This window comes from Panulirus ornatus, chromosome 17 (genome assembly GCF_036320965.1).
Source record: "Panulirus ornatus isolate Po-2019 chromosome 17, ASM3632096v1, whole genome shotgun sequence".
NCBI classification, from domain to species: Eukaryota; Metazoa; Arthropoda; class Malacostraca; order Decapoda; family Palinuridae; genus Panulirus; species Panulirus ornatus.
In genome coordinates this window covers 56,159,988-56,181,966 of record NC_092240.1, presented here as the reverse complement: position 1 = coordinate 56,181,966, position 21,979 = coordinate 56,159,988, and the positions used below count along the sequence as shown (strand labels likewise).

The window sequence follows — 21,979 nt, the reverse complement described above, 5'->3', positions numbered from 1 at the left end:
TTCAATCCATTGACAGCACGTCGACCCCGGTATACCACATCGTTCCAATTCACTCTATTCCTTGCATGCCTTTCACCCTCCTGCATGTTTAGGCCCCAATCTTTCAAAATCTTTTTCACTCCATCTTTCCACCTCCAATTTGGTTTCCCACTTCTCCTCGTTCCCTCCACCTCTGACACATATATCCTCTTTGTCAATCTTTCCTCACTCCATATGACCAAACCATTTCAAAACACCCTCTTCTGCTCTCTCAAGCACTCTTTTTATTACCACACATCTCTCTTACCCTTTCATTACGTACTTGATCAAACCACCTCACATCACATATTGTCCTCAAACATCTCATTTCCAGCACATCCAACCTCCTCCGCACAACTCTGTCTATAGCCCATGCCTCGCAACCATATAACATTGTTGGAACTACTATTCCTTCAAACATACCCATTTTTGCTTTCCAAGATACTTTCTCGACTTCCACACATTTTTCACCACTCCCTATCCCGAGGGATAGGGGAAAAAGAATATTTCCTCTATATTCCCCCTGGGAAGTGACTAAAGGGGGGCGGGAGCAGGTGGCTGGAAACCTTGTATTTCAATTTCTAAAAGAGGAAAAAGTAGTCAAGCAGTTATTGCTCATCCTCCTTGAAGGCTCAGACGGGTGTCTGAATGTAACCAAAATGAGAGGAAATGAGAGATAGATAGTATGTTTGAGGGGAAGAAAGATTTGGAAACATCATGGGTGTAAAGTCAGGGGTTGGTGAGAGGATTAGAGCAAAGGAAGGAGTAGCACTACTCCTGAAGCAGGAGTTGTGGGAGTGTGTGATAAAGTGCGAGGATGTAAATTCTACATTGATGTGGGTAAAACTGAAAGTAGATGGAGAGAGGTAGATGATTATTGGTGCTTATGCACTGGGTCATATGACGAAAAATCATGAGAGGCAAGTGTTTTGGGAACAGCTGAGTGTCAGCAGTTTTGCTGCACGAGACCGAGTATTAGTCATGGGTGATTTGAATGCGAAGATGAGTAATGGTGAAGAGTTTGTGGATTTGTGTGCTGAAAAAAAGAGTGGTGATTGGGAATCCCTGGTTTAAGAGGTGAGATACATAAAAGTATACATATGTGCATAGGAGAGATGGTCAAAGGTTATTATTTTATTGTATATTAATTGGTAGGCATGTAAAAGAGAGACTTTTGGATGTAAATGTGCTAGGAGGGGCAGCTGGTGGGATGTCTGATCACTGTCTTGTTGAAGGTGAAGATTTTTAAAGGTTTTCGAAAAAGAAGAGACAATGTTGGGGAGAAGAAAGTGGTGAGAGCTAGTGAGCTTGGAAAGGAGACTTGTGTGAAGAAATACCAGGAGAGATTGAGTGTGGAATGGCAAAAGGTGAGAGCAAATGAAGTGAAGGGTGTATTTAGGGAAGCAGTGATGGCATGTACAAGAGATACATGTGGTATGAGAAAGGTGGAAAGTGGGCTGTTTAGAAAGGGTAGTGAGTGGTGGGATAAAGAAGTAAAGTTGTTAGTGAAAGAGAAAAGAGAGGCATTTGGAAGGACTGCAGATAACTGGGAGATGTATAAGAGAAAGCAGAGGGAGATTAAGAGGAAGGTGCTTGGGTTGAAGAAGAGGGCAAATGAGAGTTGGTGTGAGACAGTATCATTAAACTTTAGGGGGGATAAAAAGATGTTTTGGAAGGAGGTAAATAATGTGTGAAAGACAAGAGAACAAATGGGAACATTGGTGAAGGGGACGGGGGGGAAGTGATAACGGGTAGTGACGGAGTGAGGAGGAGATGGAGTGAGTATTTTTAAGGATTGTTGAATGTGTTTGATGATAGAGTGGCAGATGTAGGATGTTTTGGTCGGGGTGATGTGCAAAGTGAGAGAGTCAGGGAGAGTGGTTTGATGAAGAGAGGAGAGGTGGTGAAATCTTTGCTGGAGATGAAATCCAGGAAGGCAACAAGAGTGGATGATATTGCAGTTGAATTTATTAAGAGGGTGACTGTGTTGTTGATTGTTGGTAAGGATGTTCATTGTCTGTATGGATCATGGTGAAGTGGCTAAGGATTGGTGGAATGCTTGCATTATACCATCTTACATAGGCAAAGGGGATAATGGTGAGTGTTCAAATTATAGAGGCATAAGTTTGTTGAGTTTTCCTTGAAAATTGTATGGGAGGGTATTGAATGAGAGGGTGAAGGCATGTACAGAGCATCAGATTAAGGAAGAGCAGTGTGGTTTCAGAAAGGGTAGAGGATGTGTGGATCAGGTGTTTACTTTGAAGAATGTATGTCAGAGATACATTAGAAAAACAGATGGATTTTTATGTAGCATTTATTGATCTAGAGGAGGCATATGATAGGGTTGATAGAGATGCTTTGTGGAAGGTCTTACAAATATATGGTGTTGGAGGTAAGCTTCTTGAAGCAGTGAGATTTTATCAAGGGTGTAAGGCTTGTGTACAAGTAGGAAAAGAGGAGAGTGATTTGTTCCCAGTGAAGTTCGGTCTGTGGCAGGGAAGTGTGATGTCACAATGGTTGTTTAATCTGTTTATGATGGGGTGGTTAAGGAGGTAAATGCAAGAGTTTTGGAGAGAGGGGCAAGTATGCAGTCTGTTGGGGATGAGAGGGCCTTGATAGTGAGTCAATTGTTGTTCTTTGATAATGCAGCACTGGTGACTTATTTGAGTGAGAAACTGCAGAGGTTGGTGACTGAGTTTGGAAAAGTGTGTGATAGAAGAAAGTTGGCAGTAAAAGTGAATAAGAGCAAGGTAATTATTAGATTCAGCAGGGATGAGGGACAAGTTAGTTAGGATGTCATTTTGAATGGAGAAAAATTGGAGGAAGTGTTTTCAATATCTGGGAGTGGACTTGGCAGCGAATGTAATAATGGAGGAGGAAGTGAGTCATAGGATGGGGAGGGGACAAAAATTCTGGGAGCGATGAAGAATGTGTGGAAGGAGAGAACTCTATCTTAGAGAGCAAAAATAGGTATGTTTGAAGGAATGATAGTTCCACCAATATTATATGGTTGTGAGGCATGGGGTATAGATAGGGTTGTACTGAGGTGGGTAGATGTGATGGAAATGAAATGGTTGAGGACAGTGTGTTGTGTGAGGTCATTTGATCGAGTAAGTAATGAAAGGGTAAGAGAGATGTGTGGTAGTAAAAAGAGTGGTTGAGAGAACAGAAAAGGATGTGTTGAAATGGTTTGATTATATGGAGAGAATGAGTGAAGAAAGGTTGTCAAAGAGAATATGTGTCACAGGTGGAGGGAAGAAGGAGAAGTAGGAGACCAAATTGGAGGTGGAAGAATAGAGTGAAAATGATTTTAAGCAGTCAGGGCCTGAACTTGCATGAGGGTGAAAGGCATGCGTGGAATAGAGTGAATTAGAACAATGTGAGATACTAGGGTCGATGTGCTGTCAGTGGACTGAACCAGGGCAGATGAAGCATCTGGGGTAAACAATGGAAAGGTTTGTAGGGCTTGGATGTGGATAGGGAGGTGTGTTTTTGGTGTACTATATGTGACAGCTTGAGATAACAGCTTGAGAATGAGTGTGAGCAGATGTTGTCTTTTTTCATGTTTCCTGGTGCTGCCTAGCTAACACAGGGGGTGGCGATGCTGTTTCCTTTGGGACAGGGTGTTGCCTGAAATGGATGAAGGCAAGCAATTATAGATATATATATTTTTTCTCCTTTCACACTCTCTTCCAAATTCAGTCACCTACTACTGCAGTTTCTCGCTTGAACCTGCCACTAGTGCTGTATCATCAGCAAACAACAACTGACTCACTTCCCGGACCCTCTCATCTCTCACAGACTGCGCACTCGCCTCTTTCTCCAAGGCTCTTGCATATACATCCAGAAGCACCTCATCCATAAACAAATTGAACAACCTTGGTGACATCACACACCCCTAATACAGACCTACCTTCACCTGGAACCAATCACTCCTGTCTTCCTACTTATACACAAGCCATACACCATTGATAAAAACTCACTGCTTCTTGCAGCTTTCCTCCCACACCATATATTAAGACCTTTCACAAAGCATCTCTGTCAGTCCTATCATATGCCTTTTCCAACTCCATAAATGCCATGTATAAATCCATATGTTTTTTCTAATTATTTCTTACACATGCTCTTAAAGCAAGCAGTTGATCCACACATCCTCTACCACTTCTGAAACTACACTTATCTCCAAGCTGATGCTCTGTACATGCCTTCACCCTCTCAATCATTACCTTCCTTTACAACGTACCAGGTATACTCAACAAACTTATACCTCTGTAGTTTGAACACTCACCTTTATACCCTTGCCTTTATGCAGTGGCACTGTACATGCATTCCACCAATCCTTAGGCACTTCACCATGATCCATATATACTCTGAAAATCCTTACCAACCAATCAGCAACATATCCACCTCCTTTCCTGATAAATTCAACTGAAATACCATTCAGTCTAGCCACGCTGACTTGGCACATTTCATCTTACGCAATGCTTTTGCCAATTCTTCTCTTTTCATCAAACCACTCCCCATGACTCTCATTTTGCATACTAACCTGACCCAAACACTTCATGTGCCACTCTATCATCAAACACATTGAATAGTCCTTAAATACTCATTCCATCTACTCTTCCATTACTACATGTAATTGCTTCCCCTATTGCCCACTTCTTTGGTGTTCCCATTTGTTATCTTGTCTTTTGCACATTATTTACCTCATTCCAAAACATCTTTTTATTCTCCCTAAAGGTTAGTGATACTCTCTCCCCCCAACTCTCATTTGCCCTTTTTTTTTTTTTTAACTCTGACACCTTCTTTTTGACCTCCTGCCACTTTCTCTTATATGTCGCCCACTCATTTGCACTCCTTCCCTGTAAGTGCAGCCCAAACCTCTTTTCTTGTTCACTAGCAACTTTACTTCTTCATTCCACCACTCACTACCCTTTGTAATCTGCCCAACTCCCACTTTTCACAAACCACATGCCCCTCTTGCACATGCCAGCACTGGTTCCTTAAATGCCTCCCATTCCTCACCCACAGCCACTGCCTCGTTTACTGTCACCTTTTGCCATTCTACACTCATTCTCTCTTGGTACTTCTTCACACAAGTGTCTTTTCCCAGCTCATGTACTCTCTTCAGTTTCTTTTCCCAACATTGTTTCCTCTGTTTCAAAAATCCCTGCAAATCTTCACCCTTGCCTCCAAAAGATAGTGATCAGACATCCCACCAGCTGCCCCTCTCGGCATATTTGCACCCATCATTCTTTCATATATTATGTAATCCAGTGATTCTTGATAACCATCTCTCCTATTGATATATATATTACTTGTATATATGCCTCTTTTTAAACCAGGCATTCCTAATCACCAGTCCTTATTCAGCACACAACTCAACAAATATATATATTATATTACAGTCCATATTACAGTATATATATTTTTTTTTTTTTTTTTTATACTTTGTCGCTGTCTCCCGCGTTTGCGAGGTAGCGCAAGGAAACAGACGAAAGAAATGGCCCAACCCCCCCCATACACATGTACATACACACGTCCACACACGCAAATATACATACCTACACAGCTTTCCTTGGTTTACCCCGGACGCTTCACATGCCTTGATTCAATCCACTGACAGCACGTCAACCCCTGTATACCACATCGCTCCAATTCACTCTATTCCTTGCCCTCCTTTCACCCTCCTGCATGTTCAGGCCCCGATCACACAAAATCCTTTTCACTCCATCTTTCCACCTCCAATTTGGTCTCCCTCTTCTCCTCGCTCCCTCCACCTCCGACACATATATCCTCTTGGTCAATCTTTCCTCACTCATTCTCTCCATGTGCCCAAACCATTTCAAAACACCCTCTTCTGCTCTCTCAACCACGCTCTTTTTATTTCCACACATCTCTCTTACCCTTACGTTACTTACTCGATCAAACCACCTCACACCACACATTGTCCTCAAACATCTCATTTCCAGCACATCCATCCTCCTGCGCACAACTCTATCCATAGCCCACGCCTCGCAACCATACAACATTGTTGGAACTACTATTCCTTCAAACATACCCATTTTTGCTTTCCGGGATAATGTTCTCGACTTCCACACATTTTTCAAGGCTCCCAAAATTTTCGCCCCCTCCCCCACCCTATGATCCACTTCCGCTTCCATGGTTCCATCCGCTGACAGATCCACTCCCAGATATCTAAAACACTTCACTTCCTCCAGTTTTTCTCCATTCAAACTCACCTCCCAATTGACTTGACCCTCAACCCTACTGTACCTAATAACCTTGCTCTTATTCACATTTACTCTTAACTTTCTTCTTCCACACACTTTACCAGTATATATATTGTAGTATTTAATATATCCTGGTATGTACATATTAGTTTTTACTAGTATACTATTCAATACTCTCTCTATATAATGAAAACTCCTAAGCTCCATTACTTACATTAGTTGAGTTAAACATTCTTGATGTATGTGACCATTTTCAAGAATTATCTCATAAATCTATAGATCCCTGTATTGAGTAAGAAGTATAGAAAAGGCAAGTAGAGACTGTTAAAGAAATAGGGCCCCATGTATAAGACTCCATCTGCATAGAGTACAAATAGGTATAAGTTACAAATAGGTCAGTACATACATGTATATGATTATGTAGGCTGATAATCTGGGGTATAAAGTCACGGCTAGCACCATGCAATATTGGTGGCAGTGTGTGGATCAGATTATGTGTTTGCTCACGATTAAGGGCAGATACAGTAGCTGTTGTATTATTTCTGTATGTACTTTACCATAGACTATTTTCACTGTTTAGATGATGTTTAGTGTGTTTTTTGATTCAGTGCATTATATTACTTCCATCATTTACATAAAGTTTTGAAAATTATTTTGTGTTTTTTTGGCCTTCAGTCTAACTTCATCATATGATACAGTGTATAGTTTATGTGTATTTTTTGAAACTTTCCTTTAGTATGCTCTTGACTAAAGCATACACTGAAAATGAATTGTATAGAGTACAGTATTAAGAAAGCTCTGGAACAAAGATATGGCATTATAGTAGTGTACTGTTTAGAACATTTCCCATTGAGGTTGGTGAGTAGTCACCTTATGGTCCAAAAAAAAAATATCTTACTTGATAAATAATATGGTAAATTGTATTCTTTATACATTTTTTTTTTACTCAGTCCTCTTCATGGACTAATGGTATCTACATATTTTGGAAAAATATAGGAAAAACCTTACCTAGCACCTGAAGTCTCATTGCTTGCATTCATAACTTCTGTCTTTCACTCATTGATGATACAGTGAATTGTATTTTTTACAGTTTTTACACAGTTCTCTTCAGTAGGTTCATAACTAATTCATGCACTAAAAATGGATTAGATTTTTTTTTTTTTTTTCAAACTATTCGCCATTTCCCGCATTAGCGAGGTAGCGTTAAGAACAGAGGACTGGGCCTTTGAGGGAATACCCTCACCTGGCCCAATTCTCTGTTCCTTCTTTTGGAAAAAAAAAAAAAAAAAAAGAAAAGAAAAACATAACAGAAATTTGGGTGGTACAGCAGTGTACAGTATAGAATGTTTTCAGTTCATGGGGCCGAGTGGTTGTCTCATGGTTCAGAACTTAAATCTTACTTGGTGACTTATATAGTAAATTGCATTATTTATATATATTTATTATACTTTGTCGCTGTCTCCTGCGTTTGCAAGGTAGTGCTAGGAAACAGACAAAAGAATAGCCCAACCTATGCAACATATACATGTATATACATACACATCCACACACGCACTTATACATGCCTATACATTTTTTTTTTTCTAATTTTTCGAAAAGAAGAAACATAGAAGGGGGCCAGGTGAGGATATTCCCTCAAAGGCCCAGTCCGCTGTTCTTAACGCTACCTCGCTATCGCGGGAAATGGCAAATAGTATGAAAGAAAGAAGAAAAATATACATATATACATGCACATAATTCATACTTGCTGCCTTTATTCATTCCCATCACCACCCCACCACACATGCAATAGCATCCCACCTTCCCAGTGAGATAGCGCTAAGAAAGGACAAAAGGGCACATTTGTTCACACTCAGTCTCTAGCTGTCATGTGTAATGCACCAAAACCACAGCTCCCTTTCCACATCCAGACCCCACAAAATTTTCATGGTTTACCCCAGACACTTCACATGTCCTGGTTCAATCCATTGACAGCACATCGACCCTGGTATACCAAATCATCCCAGTTCACTCTATTCCTTGTGCACCTTTCACCCTCCTGTATGTTCAGGACCCAATCGCTCAAATTCTTTTTCACTCCATCCTTCCACCTCCAATTTGGTCTCCCACTTCTCGTTCCCTCCACGTCTGATACATATATCGTCTTTGTCAATCTTTCCTCACTCATCCTCTCCAAGTGATCAAACCATTTTAATACACCCTGATGTGCTTCCTCAACCACACTCTTTATTACCACACGTCTCTCTCACACTTTCATGACTAACTTGATCAAATCACCTCACACCACATATTGTCCTCAAACATCTGTAGCCCATGCCTCACAACCATATAACATTGCTGGAACCACTATTCCTTCACCTCCCCCACTCTGTGACTCACTTCCGCTTCCATGGTTCCATTCGTTGCCAGATCCAATCCCAGATATCTAAAACACTTCACTTCCTCCAGTTTTTCTCCATTCAAACTCACCTACCCATTTACTTGTCCCTCAACCCTACAAAACCTAATAACCTTGCTCTTATTCGCATTTACTCTCAGCTTTCTTCTTTCACACACTTTACCAAACTGTCACCAGCTTCTGCAGTTTCTCACCCGAATCAGCCACCAGGACTGTATCATCAGTGAACAACATCTGACTCGCTTCCCAAGCCCTTTCATCTACAGCAGACTGCATACTTGCCCCCTCTCTCCAAAACTTACATTCACCTCCCTAACAACCCCATCCATAAGCAAATTTAACAGCCACGGAGAAAGGTGGGAGGTGGGAAGATCAGAAAGGGTAGTGAGTGGTGGGATGAAGAAGTAAGATTGATAGTGAAAGAGAAGAGAGAGGCATTTGGACAATTTTTGCAGGGAAATAGTGCAAATGACTGGGAGATGTATAAAAGAAAGAGGCAAGAGGTCAAGAGAAAGGTGCAGGAGGTTAAAAAGAGGGCAAATGAGAGTTGGGGTGAGAGAGTATCTTTAAATTTTAGGGAGAACAAAAAGATGTTTTGGAAGGAGGTAAATAAAGTGCGTAAGACAAGCGAATAAATTGCATACCATATATGTTTTTTTCACACTGCTTTCTTCAGTATGGTTTTATCTAATGCATGAACTAATAATTTTGTACCTATACAGAATGAATATAGGAAAATACCTTATCTAGCTTATCCAAGAGTCCGGAAGGATTGTGTATGAGACATATAGGCAAATACCTGTTTGTCCTCTTCTGTATGTATTGTATATTATTTTCATTGCATTGCTTGGATAATGTTTTGAGTATTATTGGTATGTTATTATTATTTTCAATATTTACTTAAACTTTTAAGTATATAATATTTTCTACGTCTCTAACCCCATATTTACACAGAAAAGAATGTCAAGACAGTGTGATTTGATAATGCAGAAAGTTTTTTGGTACTTTCTTATGCTGTATCCCAACCTGTGTTTCAGCTGGTTGTGTTAGTGCTTAAGAAGTGCATTTGGAGTTTATGATGGTTATGATTCTAGCTTAGCTTTAAGGTCTGCAAGTACATGACCAATTAGTAATACATAGGTTTTACAATCACTTCTGTTTCAGAAAAGGATATAGGGGCTGAAGTTTACTCTGTCAGTACATGGCGTCCTGCTCAGTTATCTCCATTGGCGTCACTTCGAAGGTTCTTTCTTGGAGGTTGTCAGCTTATTACTGACTCATCATATCTTGCTTTTGGGAACAGTACTGAGGTATATAAAAACAGTATTCTTTATCAAATGTCTTTTCCCTGCCTGTTATTATAAAGTTGGTTTTATCAGACTGTAGATATGTTAGAAGAATATGTCAGTAATCACCTAATAGGGATGCAAAAGACAAGCCATTTTTAGTGAGGTGGCATTAGGAATGTACGACACGTGCCCCATATGCCCTGACCCATTTTCTAACTTCCATTCATAATGTATAGATACTAGAGCCTGTATTGTGACTGTATTGTTGACTGGTTGATAAGGTTATTTAATGTATGTATGACTCATGGTGAGATGCCTGAGGATTGGCGGAATGCGTGCATAGTGCCATTGTACAAAGGCAAAGGGGATAAGAGTGAGTGCTCAAATTACAGAGGTATAAGTTTGTTGAGTATTCCTTGTAAATTATATGGGAGGGTATTGATTGAGAGGGTGAAGGCATGTACAGAGCATCAGATTGGGGAAGAGCAGTGTGGTTTCAGAAGTGGTAGAGGATGTGTGGATCAGGTGTTTGCTTTGAAGAATGTATGTGAGAAATACTTAGAAAAGCAAATGGATTTGTCTGTAGCATTTATGGATCTGGAGAAGGCATATAATAGAGTTGATAGAGATGCTCTGTGGAAGGTATTAAGAATATATGGTGTGGGAGGAAAGTTGTTAGAAGCAGTGAAAAGTTTTTATCGAGGATGTAAGGCATGTGTATGTGTAGGAAGAGAGGAAAGTGATTGGTTCTCAGTGAATGTGGGTTTGCGGCAGGGGTGTGTGATGTCTCCATGGTTGTTTAATTTGTTTATGGATGGGGTTGTTAGGGAGGTGAATGCAAGAGTTTTGGAAAGAGGGGCAAGTATGAAGTCTGTTGTGAATGAGAGAGCCTGGGAAGTGAGTCAGTTGTTGTTTGCTGATGATACAGTGCTGGTGGCTGATTTATGTGAGAAACTGCAGAAGCTGGTGACTGAGTTTGGTAAAGTGTGTGAAAGAAGAAAGTTAAGAGTAAATGTGAATAAGAGCAAGGTTATTAGGTACAGTAGGGTTGAGGGTCAAGTCAATTGGGAGGTAAGTTTGAATGGAGAAAAACTGGAGGAAGTAAAGTGTTTTAGATATCTGGGAGTGGATCTGGCAGCAGATGGAACCATGGAAGCGGAAGTGAATCATAGGGTGGGGGAGGGGGCAAAAATCCTGGCAGCCTTGAAGAATGTGTGGAAGTCGAAAACATTATCTCGGAAAGCAAAAATGGGTATGTTTGAAGGAATAGTGGTTCCAACAATGTTGTATGGTTGCGAGGCGTGGGCTATGGATAGAGTTGTGCGCAGGAGGGTGGATGTGCTAGAAATGAGATATTTGAGGACAATGTGTGGTGTGACGTGGTTTGATCGAGTAAGTAATGTAAGGGTAAGAGAGATGTGTGGAAATAAAAAGAGCGTGGTTGAGAGAGCAGAAGAGGGTGTTTTGAAGTGGTTTGGGCACATGGAGAGAATGAGTGAGGAAAGATTGACCAAGAGGATATATGTGTCGGAGGTGGAGGGAACGAGGAGAAGAGGGAGACCAAATTGGAGGTGGAAAGATGGAGTGAAAAAGATTTTGTGTGATCGGGGCCTGAACATGCAGGAGGGTGAAAGGAGGGCAAGGAATAGAGTGAATTGGAGCGATGTGGTATACCGAGGTTGACGTGCTGTCAGTGGATTGAATCAAGGCATGTGAAGCGTCTGGGGTAAACCATGGAAAGCTGTGTAGGTATGTATATTTGCGTGTGTGGACGTATGTATATACATGTGTATAGCGGGGGGGGTTGGGCCATTTCTTTCGTCTGTTTCCTTGCGCTACCTCGCAAACGCGGGAGACAGCGACAAAGTATAATAAAAAAAAATATATATATATATATATATATATATATATTTGATAGAGTGTAAGAAAGTAAATTCTAGATTGATATGGATAAATCTGAAAGTGGATGGAGAGAGATGGGTGATTATTGGTGCATATGCACCTGGTCATGAGAAGAAAGCTCGTGAGAGGCAAGTGTTTTGGGAGCAGCTGAGTGAGTGTGTTAGTAGCTTTGATGCACAAGACCAGGTTATAGTGATGGGTAATTTGAATGCAAAGGTGAGTAATGTGGCAGTTGAGGGAATAATTGGTATACATGGGGTGTTCAGTGTTGTAAGTGGAAATAGCGAAGAGCTTGTAGATTTGTGTGCTGAAAAAGGAATGGTGATTGGGAATACCTGGTTTAAAAAGAGATATACATAAGTATATGTATTTAAGTAGGAGAGATGGCCAGAGAGCATTATTGGATTACGTGTTAATTGATAGGTGAGTGAAAGAGAGACTTTTGGATGTTAATGTGCTGAGAGGTGCAACTGGAGGGATGTCTGATCATTATGTTGTGGAGGCGAAGGTGAAGATTTGTAGAAGTTTTCAGAAAAGAAGAGAGAATGTTGAGGTGAAGAGAGTGGTGAGAGTAAGTGAACTTGGGAAGGAGACTTGTGTGAGGAAGTACCAGGAGAGACTGAGTGCAGAATGGAAAAAGATGAGAGTAAAGGAGGTAAGGGGAGTGGGGGAAGAATGGGATGTATTTAGGGAAGTAGTGATGGCTTGCACAAAAGATGCTTGTGGCATGAGAAGCGTGGGAGGTGGGCAGATTAGAAAGTGTTGTGAGTGGTGGGATGAAGAAGTAAGATTGTTAGTGAAAGAGAAGAGAGCGGCTTTTGGATGGGTTTTGCAGAGAAATAGTGCAAATGAATGGGAGGTGTACAAAAGAAAGAGACAGGAGGTCAAGAGAAAGGTGCGAGAAGTGAAAAAGGGTATGTTTGATTGTGAGGCATGGGCTATAGATAGGGTTGTGCGGAGGAGGGTGAATGGTTGGAAATGAAATGTTTGAGGACAATATGTGGTGTGCGGTTGTTTTATCAAGTAAGTAATGAAAGGGTAAGAGAAATGTGTGGTAATAAAAAGAGTGTGGTTGAGAGGGCAGAAGAGGGTGTGTTGAAATGTTATGTCACATGAAGAGAATGAGTGAGGAAAGATTGACAATGAGGATATATGTGTCAGAGTGGAGGGAAGAAGGAGAAGCGGGAGACCAAATTGGAGGTGGAAAGATGGAGTGAAAAAGATTTTGAGCGATTGGAGCCTGGACATACAGGAGGGTTGAAGGGGTGCAAGGAATAGAGTGAATTGGAACGATGTGTTATACCAGGGTCGACATGCTTTCAATGGATGGAACCTGGGCATGCGAAGCGTCTGGGTTAAACCGTGAAAAGATGTGTGGGGCCTGGATGTGGAAAGGGAGCTGTGGTTTTGGAGCATTATACATGACAGCTAGAGGCTGAGGGTGCCTCGTTGGGAGGAGAGATGCTATTCCGTGTGTGGCGGGGTGGTGACAGGAATGGATGAAGGCTGCAAGTATGGATATGTACATGTGTATATATTCATATGAGTCCACGGGGAAAATGAAACACGATAAGTTCCCAAGTGCATTTTCATGCACTTCAGGGGAGACACAAGAAAGAAATATAACAGTCAGTTGAAATACAATGAATAGACGTAGCCAGGACGTCATTTGGTAAACATGTGATTGTCCAACACAGACAACATAAACTTATTATGTGGACAAGAAGGTGAATCATATACAAATTTTATCAACAATAAAGTTATCCAATTTGTAAAAACCTTCACTAATATTAAGATTATAATTCTTTGTGTATTTAATAATAGAAGATTCAATGATATTTCTCGCGGTACTGGAGTTAGAGTTAATAACTGAGATGGCATTACTCCAGTCAGTACAATGATCATAGTTTTTGATGTGATTAAACAAGGCATTTGATTCTTTTCCTGTTCTTTTACTATATTTATGTTGCTTAAGTCTAACAGAAAGATCCTTACCAGTCTGCCCAACATAAAACTTATCAATTTCTACATGGCACTTTATAGATGCACCCAGAAGAATTTTCTGGTGAGTTCCTGATTGAGATATTCTTTATAGTATTATTGTTGCTGAAGGCGACATTTACTTTAAAGGATTTAAACAACATGGAAGTAAAGTAAAATTATTATTAAAAGAGAGAACTAAAAAATTCTTGGTGTCAATGGGAAGTTTGGGCTCAACTTTATAAAATGATTTCTTTGCTAACTTAAGGCATTTATCACTGAAAGATCTAGGGTACTTTAACTTAGATCCAATAAAATATATCTTCTCAAACTCATCATCAGTATTTCATATTTGCAGTCCAGAGTATAAACCATGGAAAGTTTTGTGGGGCCTGGATATGGAAAGGGAGCTGTGGTTTTGGTGCATTACACATGACAGCTAGGGACTGAGTGTGAACGAAGTGGCTTCTGTTTTTTTCTAGCTCTACCTCGCGTGTGCACGGGGGAGAGGGGTTGCCATTCATGTGTGGTGGAGTGGCGACGGGAATGGATGAAGGCAGCAAGTATGTATATGTCTGTGTATGTTTATGTATATATGCGTTGGAATGTATAGGTATGTATATGTGTGTGTGGGCGTGTATGTGTATACTTGTGTATGTGGGTGGGTTGGGCCATTCTTTCGTCTGTTTCCTTGCACTACCTCGCCAACGTGGGAGACAGCGACAAAGTATAATAAAAAAGATAATAAAAAAGATGTTTTGGAAGGAGGTGAAAAATATGCTTAAGACTAGAGAACAAATGGGAACATTGGTGAAGGGGGCAAGTGGGAAGGTAATAACAGGTAGTGATGAAGTGAGAAGGAGATGGAGTGAGTATTTTGAAGGTTTGTTGAATGTGTTTGATGATAGAGTGGCAGATATAGAGTGTTTCGGTAGGGGTAGTGTGCAAAGTGAGAGGGTCAGGGAGAATGATTTGGTAAACAGAGAAGAGGTATTAAAAGCTTTGTGGAAGATGAAATCCAGTAAGGCGGCAGGTTTGGATTGTATTGCAGTGGAAATTATCAAAAAAGGGGGTGACTGTGTTGTTGACTGGCTGGTAATGTATCAAGAAGTGGCAGTTTGCCTTCTTTTTCCTTTTCAGACTTGAACTTGATGGTGGGGTGAATGTTATGTAATTCATTAAAGAAAACATTACAATCTTGGGAAGATGGCCTGAAGGGCCACACATCATCAATGTATCTAAGCCAGATTTTTGGATGGTTACTGATAGAAGTTAGATTTTCAGTCTCAAAGTATTGAATTAGTTACTAAGAATGGGACTAAGAGGATTTCCCATGGCTACACCAAATTTCTGTTTATAAAGATTGTATTTAGCATCTTGGAATACATTATTGGAAATACAAAGTTCTCTTAATTTAATTTAGTTTGCTTTGTCGCTGTCTCCCGCGTTAGCGAGGTAGCGCAAGGAAACAGACGAGAGAATGGCCCAACCCACCCACATACACATGCATATACATACACGTCCACACACGCAAATATACATACCTATACATCTCAGTGTACACATATATATACACACACAGACATATACATATATACACTTGTACATAATTCATACTGTCTGCCTTTATTTATTCCCATCGCCACCCCGCCACACATGGAATAACAACCCCCTCCCCCCTCATGTGTGCGAGGTAGTGCTAGGAAAAGACAACAAAGGCCCCATTCGTTCACACTCAGTCTCTAGCTATCATGTAATAATGCACTGAAACCACAGCTCCCTTTCCACATCCAGGCCCCACAGAACTTTCCATGGTTTACCCTAGACACTTCACATGCCTTGGTTCAATCCATTGACAGCACGTCGACCCCGGTATACCACATCGTTCCAATTCACTCTATTCCTTGCACGCCTTTCACCCTCCTGCATGTTCAGGCCCCGATCACTCAAAATCTTTTTCACTCCATCTTTCCACCTCCAATTTGGTTTCCCACTTCTCCTCGTTCCCTCCACCTCTGACACATATATCCTCTTGGTCAATCTTTCCTCACTCATTCTCTCCATGTGACCAAACCATTTCAAAACTCCCTCTTCTGCTCTCTCAACCATACTCTTTTATTTCCACACATCTCTCTTACCCTTACATTACTTACACGATCAAACCACCTCACATCACATATTGTCCTCAAACATCTCATAAGTCAATAAAAGTATTGATGTTTAGGGGTCAGCCAAGACTGAAATCAGGTAAATTCCATATTACATGGTATGGTATTATGGGCGTTATTATAAATAATAATCGCAGTTAATGCAGGAATACTCAAGGGATGTTACAGTAGAACCCATTTTGATCTTTGTATCCAAGAGGTGTACAGTTTAAGTGACATATACAGACAAGGAAATATGACTTCATCAGATGGTATGGCATGAAACTAGGTTTAGTGGTCAGGATTTTTGCTAAATGCAACTGTACTATGAGTGGAGAGCAATGTCAAACAAATTGAGTATCAAATGCAATAGCAGGTGCCATTCAAGTTTGATTTGTGCAAATATAAACAACAGATTTTGCAGTGTCTACATTTATAGGGTTGAAGTCTTTCTGTGTCCATATGGTAACCCTTTCAAGTAGAGTGGTTTGAGTGTCAATAAGTATTAATGAATAAAGACATATACCATATATGTATTTCATTCTTTTATTATTTATTTATAATACTTAATCACTGTTACCTGCATCAGTGAGGTAGCATCAGGAAACAGATGAAGAATGGCCCATCCAATCATATACACATATATGTATACATAAATGCCCATACATGCACCTATACATTTACATGTCATTACATACACATATTCATACATATGCATACACACACAGACATATACATATATACACATGTACATATTCATACTTGCTTGCCTTCATCCATTCCTGGCGCTACCTCACCCCACAGGAAACAACATTGCTACCCCCTGCTTCAGCGAGGTAATGCCAGGAAAACAGACAAAAAAAGGCCATATTCGTTTTCACTCAGTCTCATGCTGTTATGTGTAATGCACTGAAACCACAGCTCCCTCCACATCCAGACCCCACAGACCTCTCCATGGTTTACCCCAGAAGTTTCACATACCCAGATTCAGTCCATTGACAGCATGTACGAGACAATAAAGACTGACATATGTAAACCTGAATAAGGTTTCTTTCCTTTATTAAATACTTTATTTGTCTATGTGAGACATCAAAGACTGACATATGTAAACCTGAATAAGATTCTTACCTTCATTTCAGGAGCAACTGTCTGATGACACCAGAGCAACACAGCCTCTTAACAACATTCATACTATGCAAACAGCTTGTCTATCCAGGCACAAGCTGATTATAGTGAAAGGCATAAAGCATTTGAGTCAGAATGTCAAAAAAATTTACCAAATATTTAGTCACTTTATAGATTGTCAGGTTTTCAGTTACTTCGTAAACTGACAGTGAATTAGGCACTTCACAAATAGCCCGAAGATTTCAATCATTTCATGATTTAACTAGTTTTGAAAATTAAGTGTAACATATATGCCAGACTGGATAGACACTATGGAAACAATTAGCTTAGATTGTTTCCCATATGATATAAAGCCTCTCAGATTAAAAAAGGCTTCATTCTCCTGAAACCTGCTTGGGGGCATAGCATTGTAACCCTAATGGAGGCTGGAGCAGCCCTTCTTCTTGCTCCTTAAGTAGAGGACTTTCATCTTGCACTACAGCGACTCGATGATGAATTTTATTTTTTCTCTAATTCTTTTTCTTATGTCATTGTGATGTAAGCAGTCCTTTATATCTTATTAATGGTAATGTTCTATATTACTAAAAGGGACTATTATATAGATACTGCAGTCTTTTGTTTTTTTTCAGGTGGAACGAGTAAGTCGCTTAGGATTTGTTACTTTGACCAGTGGAAGTATAGAGCTAAACATAAACATGATGGCACAGAAAGACTCAACTGAAACAGGTATGTAGAAAAATTGTAAATTTGCTTTACACATTTTTTGATCATTTATATGATAGTGTTGATTGAGATGTCAGTGGACTGAACCAGGGCATGTGGGCCTGGTTGTGGATAGGAAACTTTGGTTTTGGTACATTACACATGACACATAGAGAATGGATGTGAGTGGTTGTGACTTTTCTTTGTCTTTTCCCGATGCTACCTCACTGACACAGGAAACTGCAATCGAGCATGAAGGAAGAAGATGTTATTGCAGTGAAATTTATTAAAAAAGGCATAACTGTGTTGTTGATTGGTTGGTAAGTATATTCATTGTATGTATGGACCATGGTGAAGTGCCTGAAGATTAGTGATATGCATGCATAGTGCCATTGTACACAGACAAAGGGGAGAAAGGTGAGTGTTCAAACTACAGAGGCATAAGTTGTGTGAGTATTCCTGGAAAATATAAGGGAGGGTTTTGATTGAGAGGGTGAGGACATGTACAGAGCATCAGATTGGGGAAGAGCAGTGTGGTTTCAGAAATGGTAGAGGATGTGTGGATCATGTGTTTGCTTTGAAGAATGAATGTGAGAAATACTTAGAAAAACATGAAATTGTATGAAGTATTTATAAATCTGGAGAAAGCGTATGATAGGGTTGATAGAAGTGCTTTGTGGAAGGTTTTAAGAGTATATGGTGTGGGAGGTAAGCTGCTAGAAGAATTGAAAAGTTTTTACCAAGGATGTAAGGCATATGTATGAGTAGGAAGAGAGGAGAGTGACTGGTTCCCAGTGAATGGCATTCTGTGGCAAGGATGTGTGATGTCCCCTTGGTTGTTTAATTTGTTTATGGATGGGGTGGTTAGGGAGGAAAATGCAAGAGTTTTGGAGAGGGGGTGAGTATGCAGTCTGTTGGGAATGAGGGGGGCCTGGGAAGTGAGTCAGTTGTTGTTTGCTGATGATACAGCTCTAGTAGCTGATTCTTGTGAGAAACTGCTGAAGTTGGTGACTGCATTTGGAAAAGTATATGAAAGGAGAAAGTTGAGAGTAAATGTGAATAAGAGCAGGGTTACTAGGTTCATTAGGGTTGAGGGACAAGTTAATTGGGATGTAAGTTTGAATGGAGAAAAATTGGAGGGAGCGAAGTGTTTTAGATATATGGGAGTGGACTTAGCGGCAGATGGAACCATGGAAGTGGAAGTGAGTCACAGGGTGGGGGAGAGGGCGAAGGTTCTTGGAGCGATAAAGAATGGATCCTCACACAAGTCTCCTTCCCAAGCTCACTTACTCTCACAACTCTCTTCACCCCAAAATTCTCTCTCCTTTTCTGAAAACCTCAACAAGATAATGATCAGACATCCCTCTAGTTGCACCTCTCAGCACATTAACATCCAAAAGTCTCTCTTTCACATGCCTATCAATTATCCTTGGGATAGGGTAGAAAGAATACTTCCCACGCATTACCCACATGTCGTAGAAGGCGACTAAAAGGGACGGGAGTAGGGGGTTAGAAATCCTCCCCTCCTTGTATTTCAACTTTCTAAGAGGGGAAACAGAAGAAGGAGTCATGTGGGGAGTGCTCATCCTCCTCGAAGGCTGAGATTGGAATGTCTAAATGTGTGTGGATGTAACCAAGATGAGAAAAAAGGAGAGACAGGTAGTATATTTCAGGAAAGAAACCTAGATGTTTTGGCTCTGAGTGAAACGAAGCTCAAGGGTAAAGGGGAAGAGTGGTTTGGGAATGTCTAGGGAGTAAAGTCAGGGGTTGGTGATAGGACAAGAACAAAGGAAGGAGTAACACTACTTCTGTAGCAGTAGTTGTGGGAGTATGTGATAGAGTGTAAAAAGTAAACTCTAGATTGATATGAGTAAAATTGAAAGTGAATGGAGAGAGATGAGTGATTATTGGTGCCTATGCACCTGGTCATGAGAAGAAAGATCATGCGAGGCAAGTGTTTTGGGAGCAGCTGGGTGAGTGTGTTAGCAGCTTTGATGCACGAGACTGGGTTATAGTGATGGGTGATTTGAATGCAAAGGTGAGTAATGTAGCAGTTGAGGGTGTAATTGGTGTACATGGGGTGTTCAGTGTTGTAAATGGAAATGGTGAAGAGCTTGTTGATTTGTGTGCTGAAAAAGGGCTGGTGATTGGGAAGACCTGGTTTAAAAGAGAGATATACATAAGTATGCTTATGTAAGTAGGAGAGATGGCTAGAGAGTATTAGTGGATTACGTGTTGATTGATAAGTGTGTGAAAGAGAGACTTTTGGATGTTAATATGCTGAGAGGGGCAACTGGAGGGATGTCTGATCATTATCTTGTGGAGGCGAAGGTGAAGATTTGTAGAGGTTTTCAGAAAAGAAGAGAGAATGTTGGGGTAAAGAGAGTGGTGAGAGTAAGTGAGCTTGGAAAGGAGACTTGAGTGAAGAAGTACCAGGAGAGATTGAGTGTAGAATGGAAAAAGGTGAGAGCAAATGACGTAAGAGGAGTGGAGGAGGAAGGGGATGTATTTAGGGAAGCAGTGATGGCTTGTGCAAAAGATGCCTTTGGCATGAGATAGGTGGGAGGTGGGCAGATTAGATAGGGTAGTGAGTGGTTGGATGAAGAAGTAAGATTGTTAGTGAAAGAGAGGGGAGAGGCATTTGGATGATTTTTTCAGAGAAATAGTGCAAATGACTGGGAGATGTGTAAAAGAAAGAGGCAGGAGGTCCAGAGAAAGGTGCAGGAAGCGAAAAAGAGGGCAGATAAGAGTTGGGGTGAGAGAGCATCGTTGAATTATAGGGAGAATAAGATGTTTTGGAAGGAGGTAAATAAAGTGCGTAAGACAAGAGGACAAATGGGAACATCGGTGAAGGGGGTTATTAGGGAGGTGATAACAAGTAGTAGTGAAGTGAGAAGGAGATGGAGTGAGTATTTTGAGGGTTTGTTAAATGTGTTTGATGATAGAGTTGCTGATATAGGGTGTTTTGATCGAGGTGGTGTGCGAAGTGAGAGGGTCATGGATTATGGTGTGGTAAAAAGAGAAGAGATAGTGAAAGCTTTGTGGAAGATGAAAGCAGTAAAGGCAGCGGGTTTGGATGGTATTGCAGTGGAATTTATTAGAAAAGCGGGTGACTGTGTTGTTGACTCATTTGTGAGGATATTGGATATAGGTATAGTTCATGGTGAAGTGCCTGAGGATTGGCGGAATGCATGCATAGTGCCATTGTACAAAGGCAAAGGGGGTAAAGGTGAGTGTTCAAATTACAGAGGTATAAGTTTGTTGAGTATTCCTGGGAAATTATATGGGAGGTTATATGGGAGGATATTGCTTGAGAGGGTGAACACATGTACAGAGCATCAGATTGGGGAAGAGCAGTGTGGTTTCAGAAGTGGTATAGGATGTGTGGATCAGGTGTTTGCTTTGAAGAATGTATGTGAGAAATACTTAGAAAAGCAAATGGATTTGTATGTAGCATTTATGGATCTGGAGAAGGCATGTGATAGAGTTGATAGAGGTACTTTTGGAAGGTATTAAGAATATTTGGTGAGGGAGGGAAGTTGCGAGAAGCAGTGAAAAGTTTTTATCGAGGATGTAAGGCATGTGTACGAGTAGGAAGAGAGGAAAGTGATTGGTTCTCAATGAATGTTGGTATGCGGCAGGGGTGCATGATGTCTCCATGGTTGTTTAATTTGTTTATGGATGGGGTTGTTAGGGAGGTGAATGCAAGAGTTTTGGAGGGAGGAGCAAGTATGCAATTTGCTGTTGATGAGAGGGCTTGGGAAGTGAGTCATTTGTTGTTTGCTGATGATACAATGCTGGTGGCTGATTTGGGTGAGAAACTGCAGAAGCTGGTGACTGAGTTTGGTAAAGTGTATGAAAGAAGAGAGCTTAGAGTGAATGTGAATAAGAGCAAGGATATTAGGATCAGTAGGGTTGAGGGACAAGTCAATTGGGAGGTAAGTTTGAATGGAGTAAAACTGGAGGAAGTGAAGTGTTCTAGATATCTGGGAGTGGATTTGGCAGTGGATGGAAACATGGAAGTGGAAGTGAGTCACAGGGTTAGGGAGGGGGCAAAGGTTCTGAGCACATTGAAGAATGTGTGGAAGGCCAGTGGTTTGAGCGATGTTATGTGGTTGTGAGGCACGGGCTGTAGATGTTTGAGGACAATATGTGGTGTGAGGTGGTTTGATCGAGTAAGTAGTG

The 21,979-nt window shown here is 40.8% G+C and overlaps 1 protein-coding gene across 3 annotated transcripts in view; it reads left to right on the top strand.

Annotated features, from left to right (window-relative positions):
- LOC139754814 (tectonic-like complex member MKS1) overlaps window positions 1-21,979 on the top strand; it is a 199,236-nt gene that overhangs the window by 158,910 nt on the left and 18,347 nt on the right. For 2 of the 3 annotated variants that reach the window (XM_071672658.1, XM_071672656.1), the window contains exons 12-13: window positions 9,814-9,959; window positions 17,722-17,818. In XM_071672658.1, the coding sequence (XP_071528759.1) occupies window positions 9,814-9,959; window positions 17,722-17,818 (243 nt within the window). The remainder of the gene's footprint in view (window positions 1-9,813; window positions 9,960-17,721; window positions 17,819-21,979) is intronic. The other variant, XM_071672659.1, reaches the window with a different exon arrangement.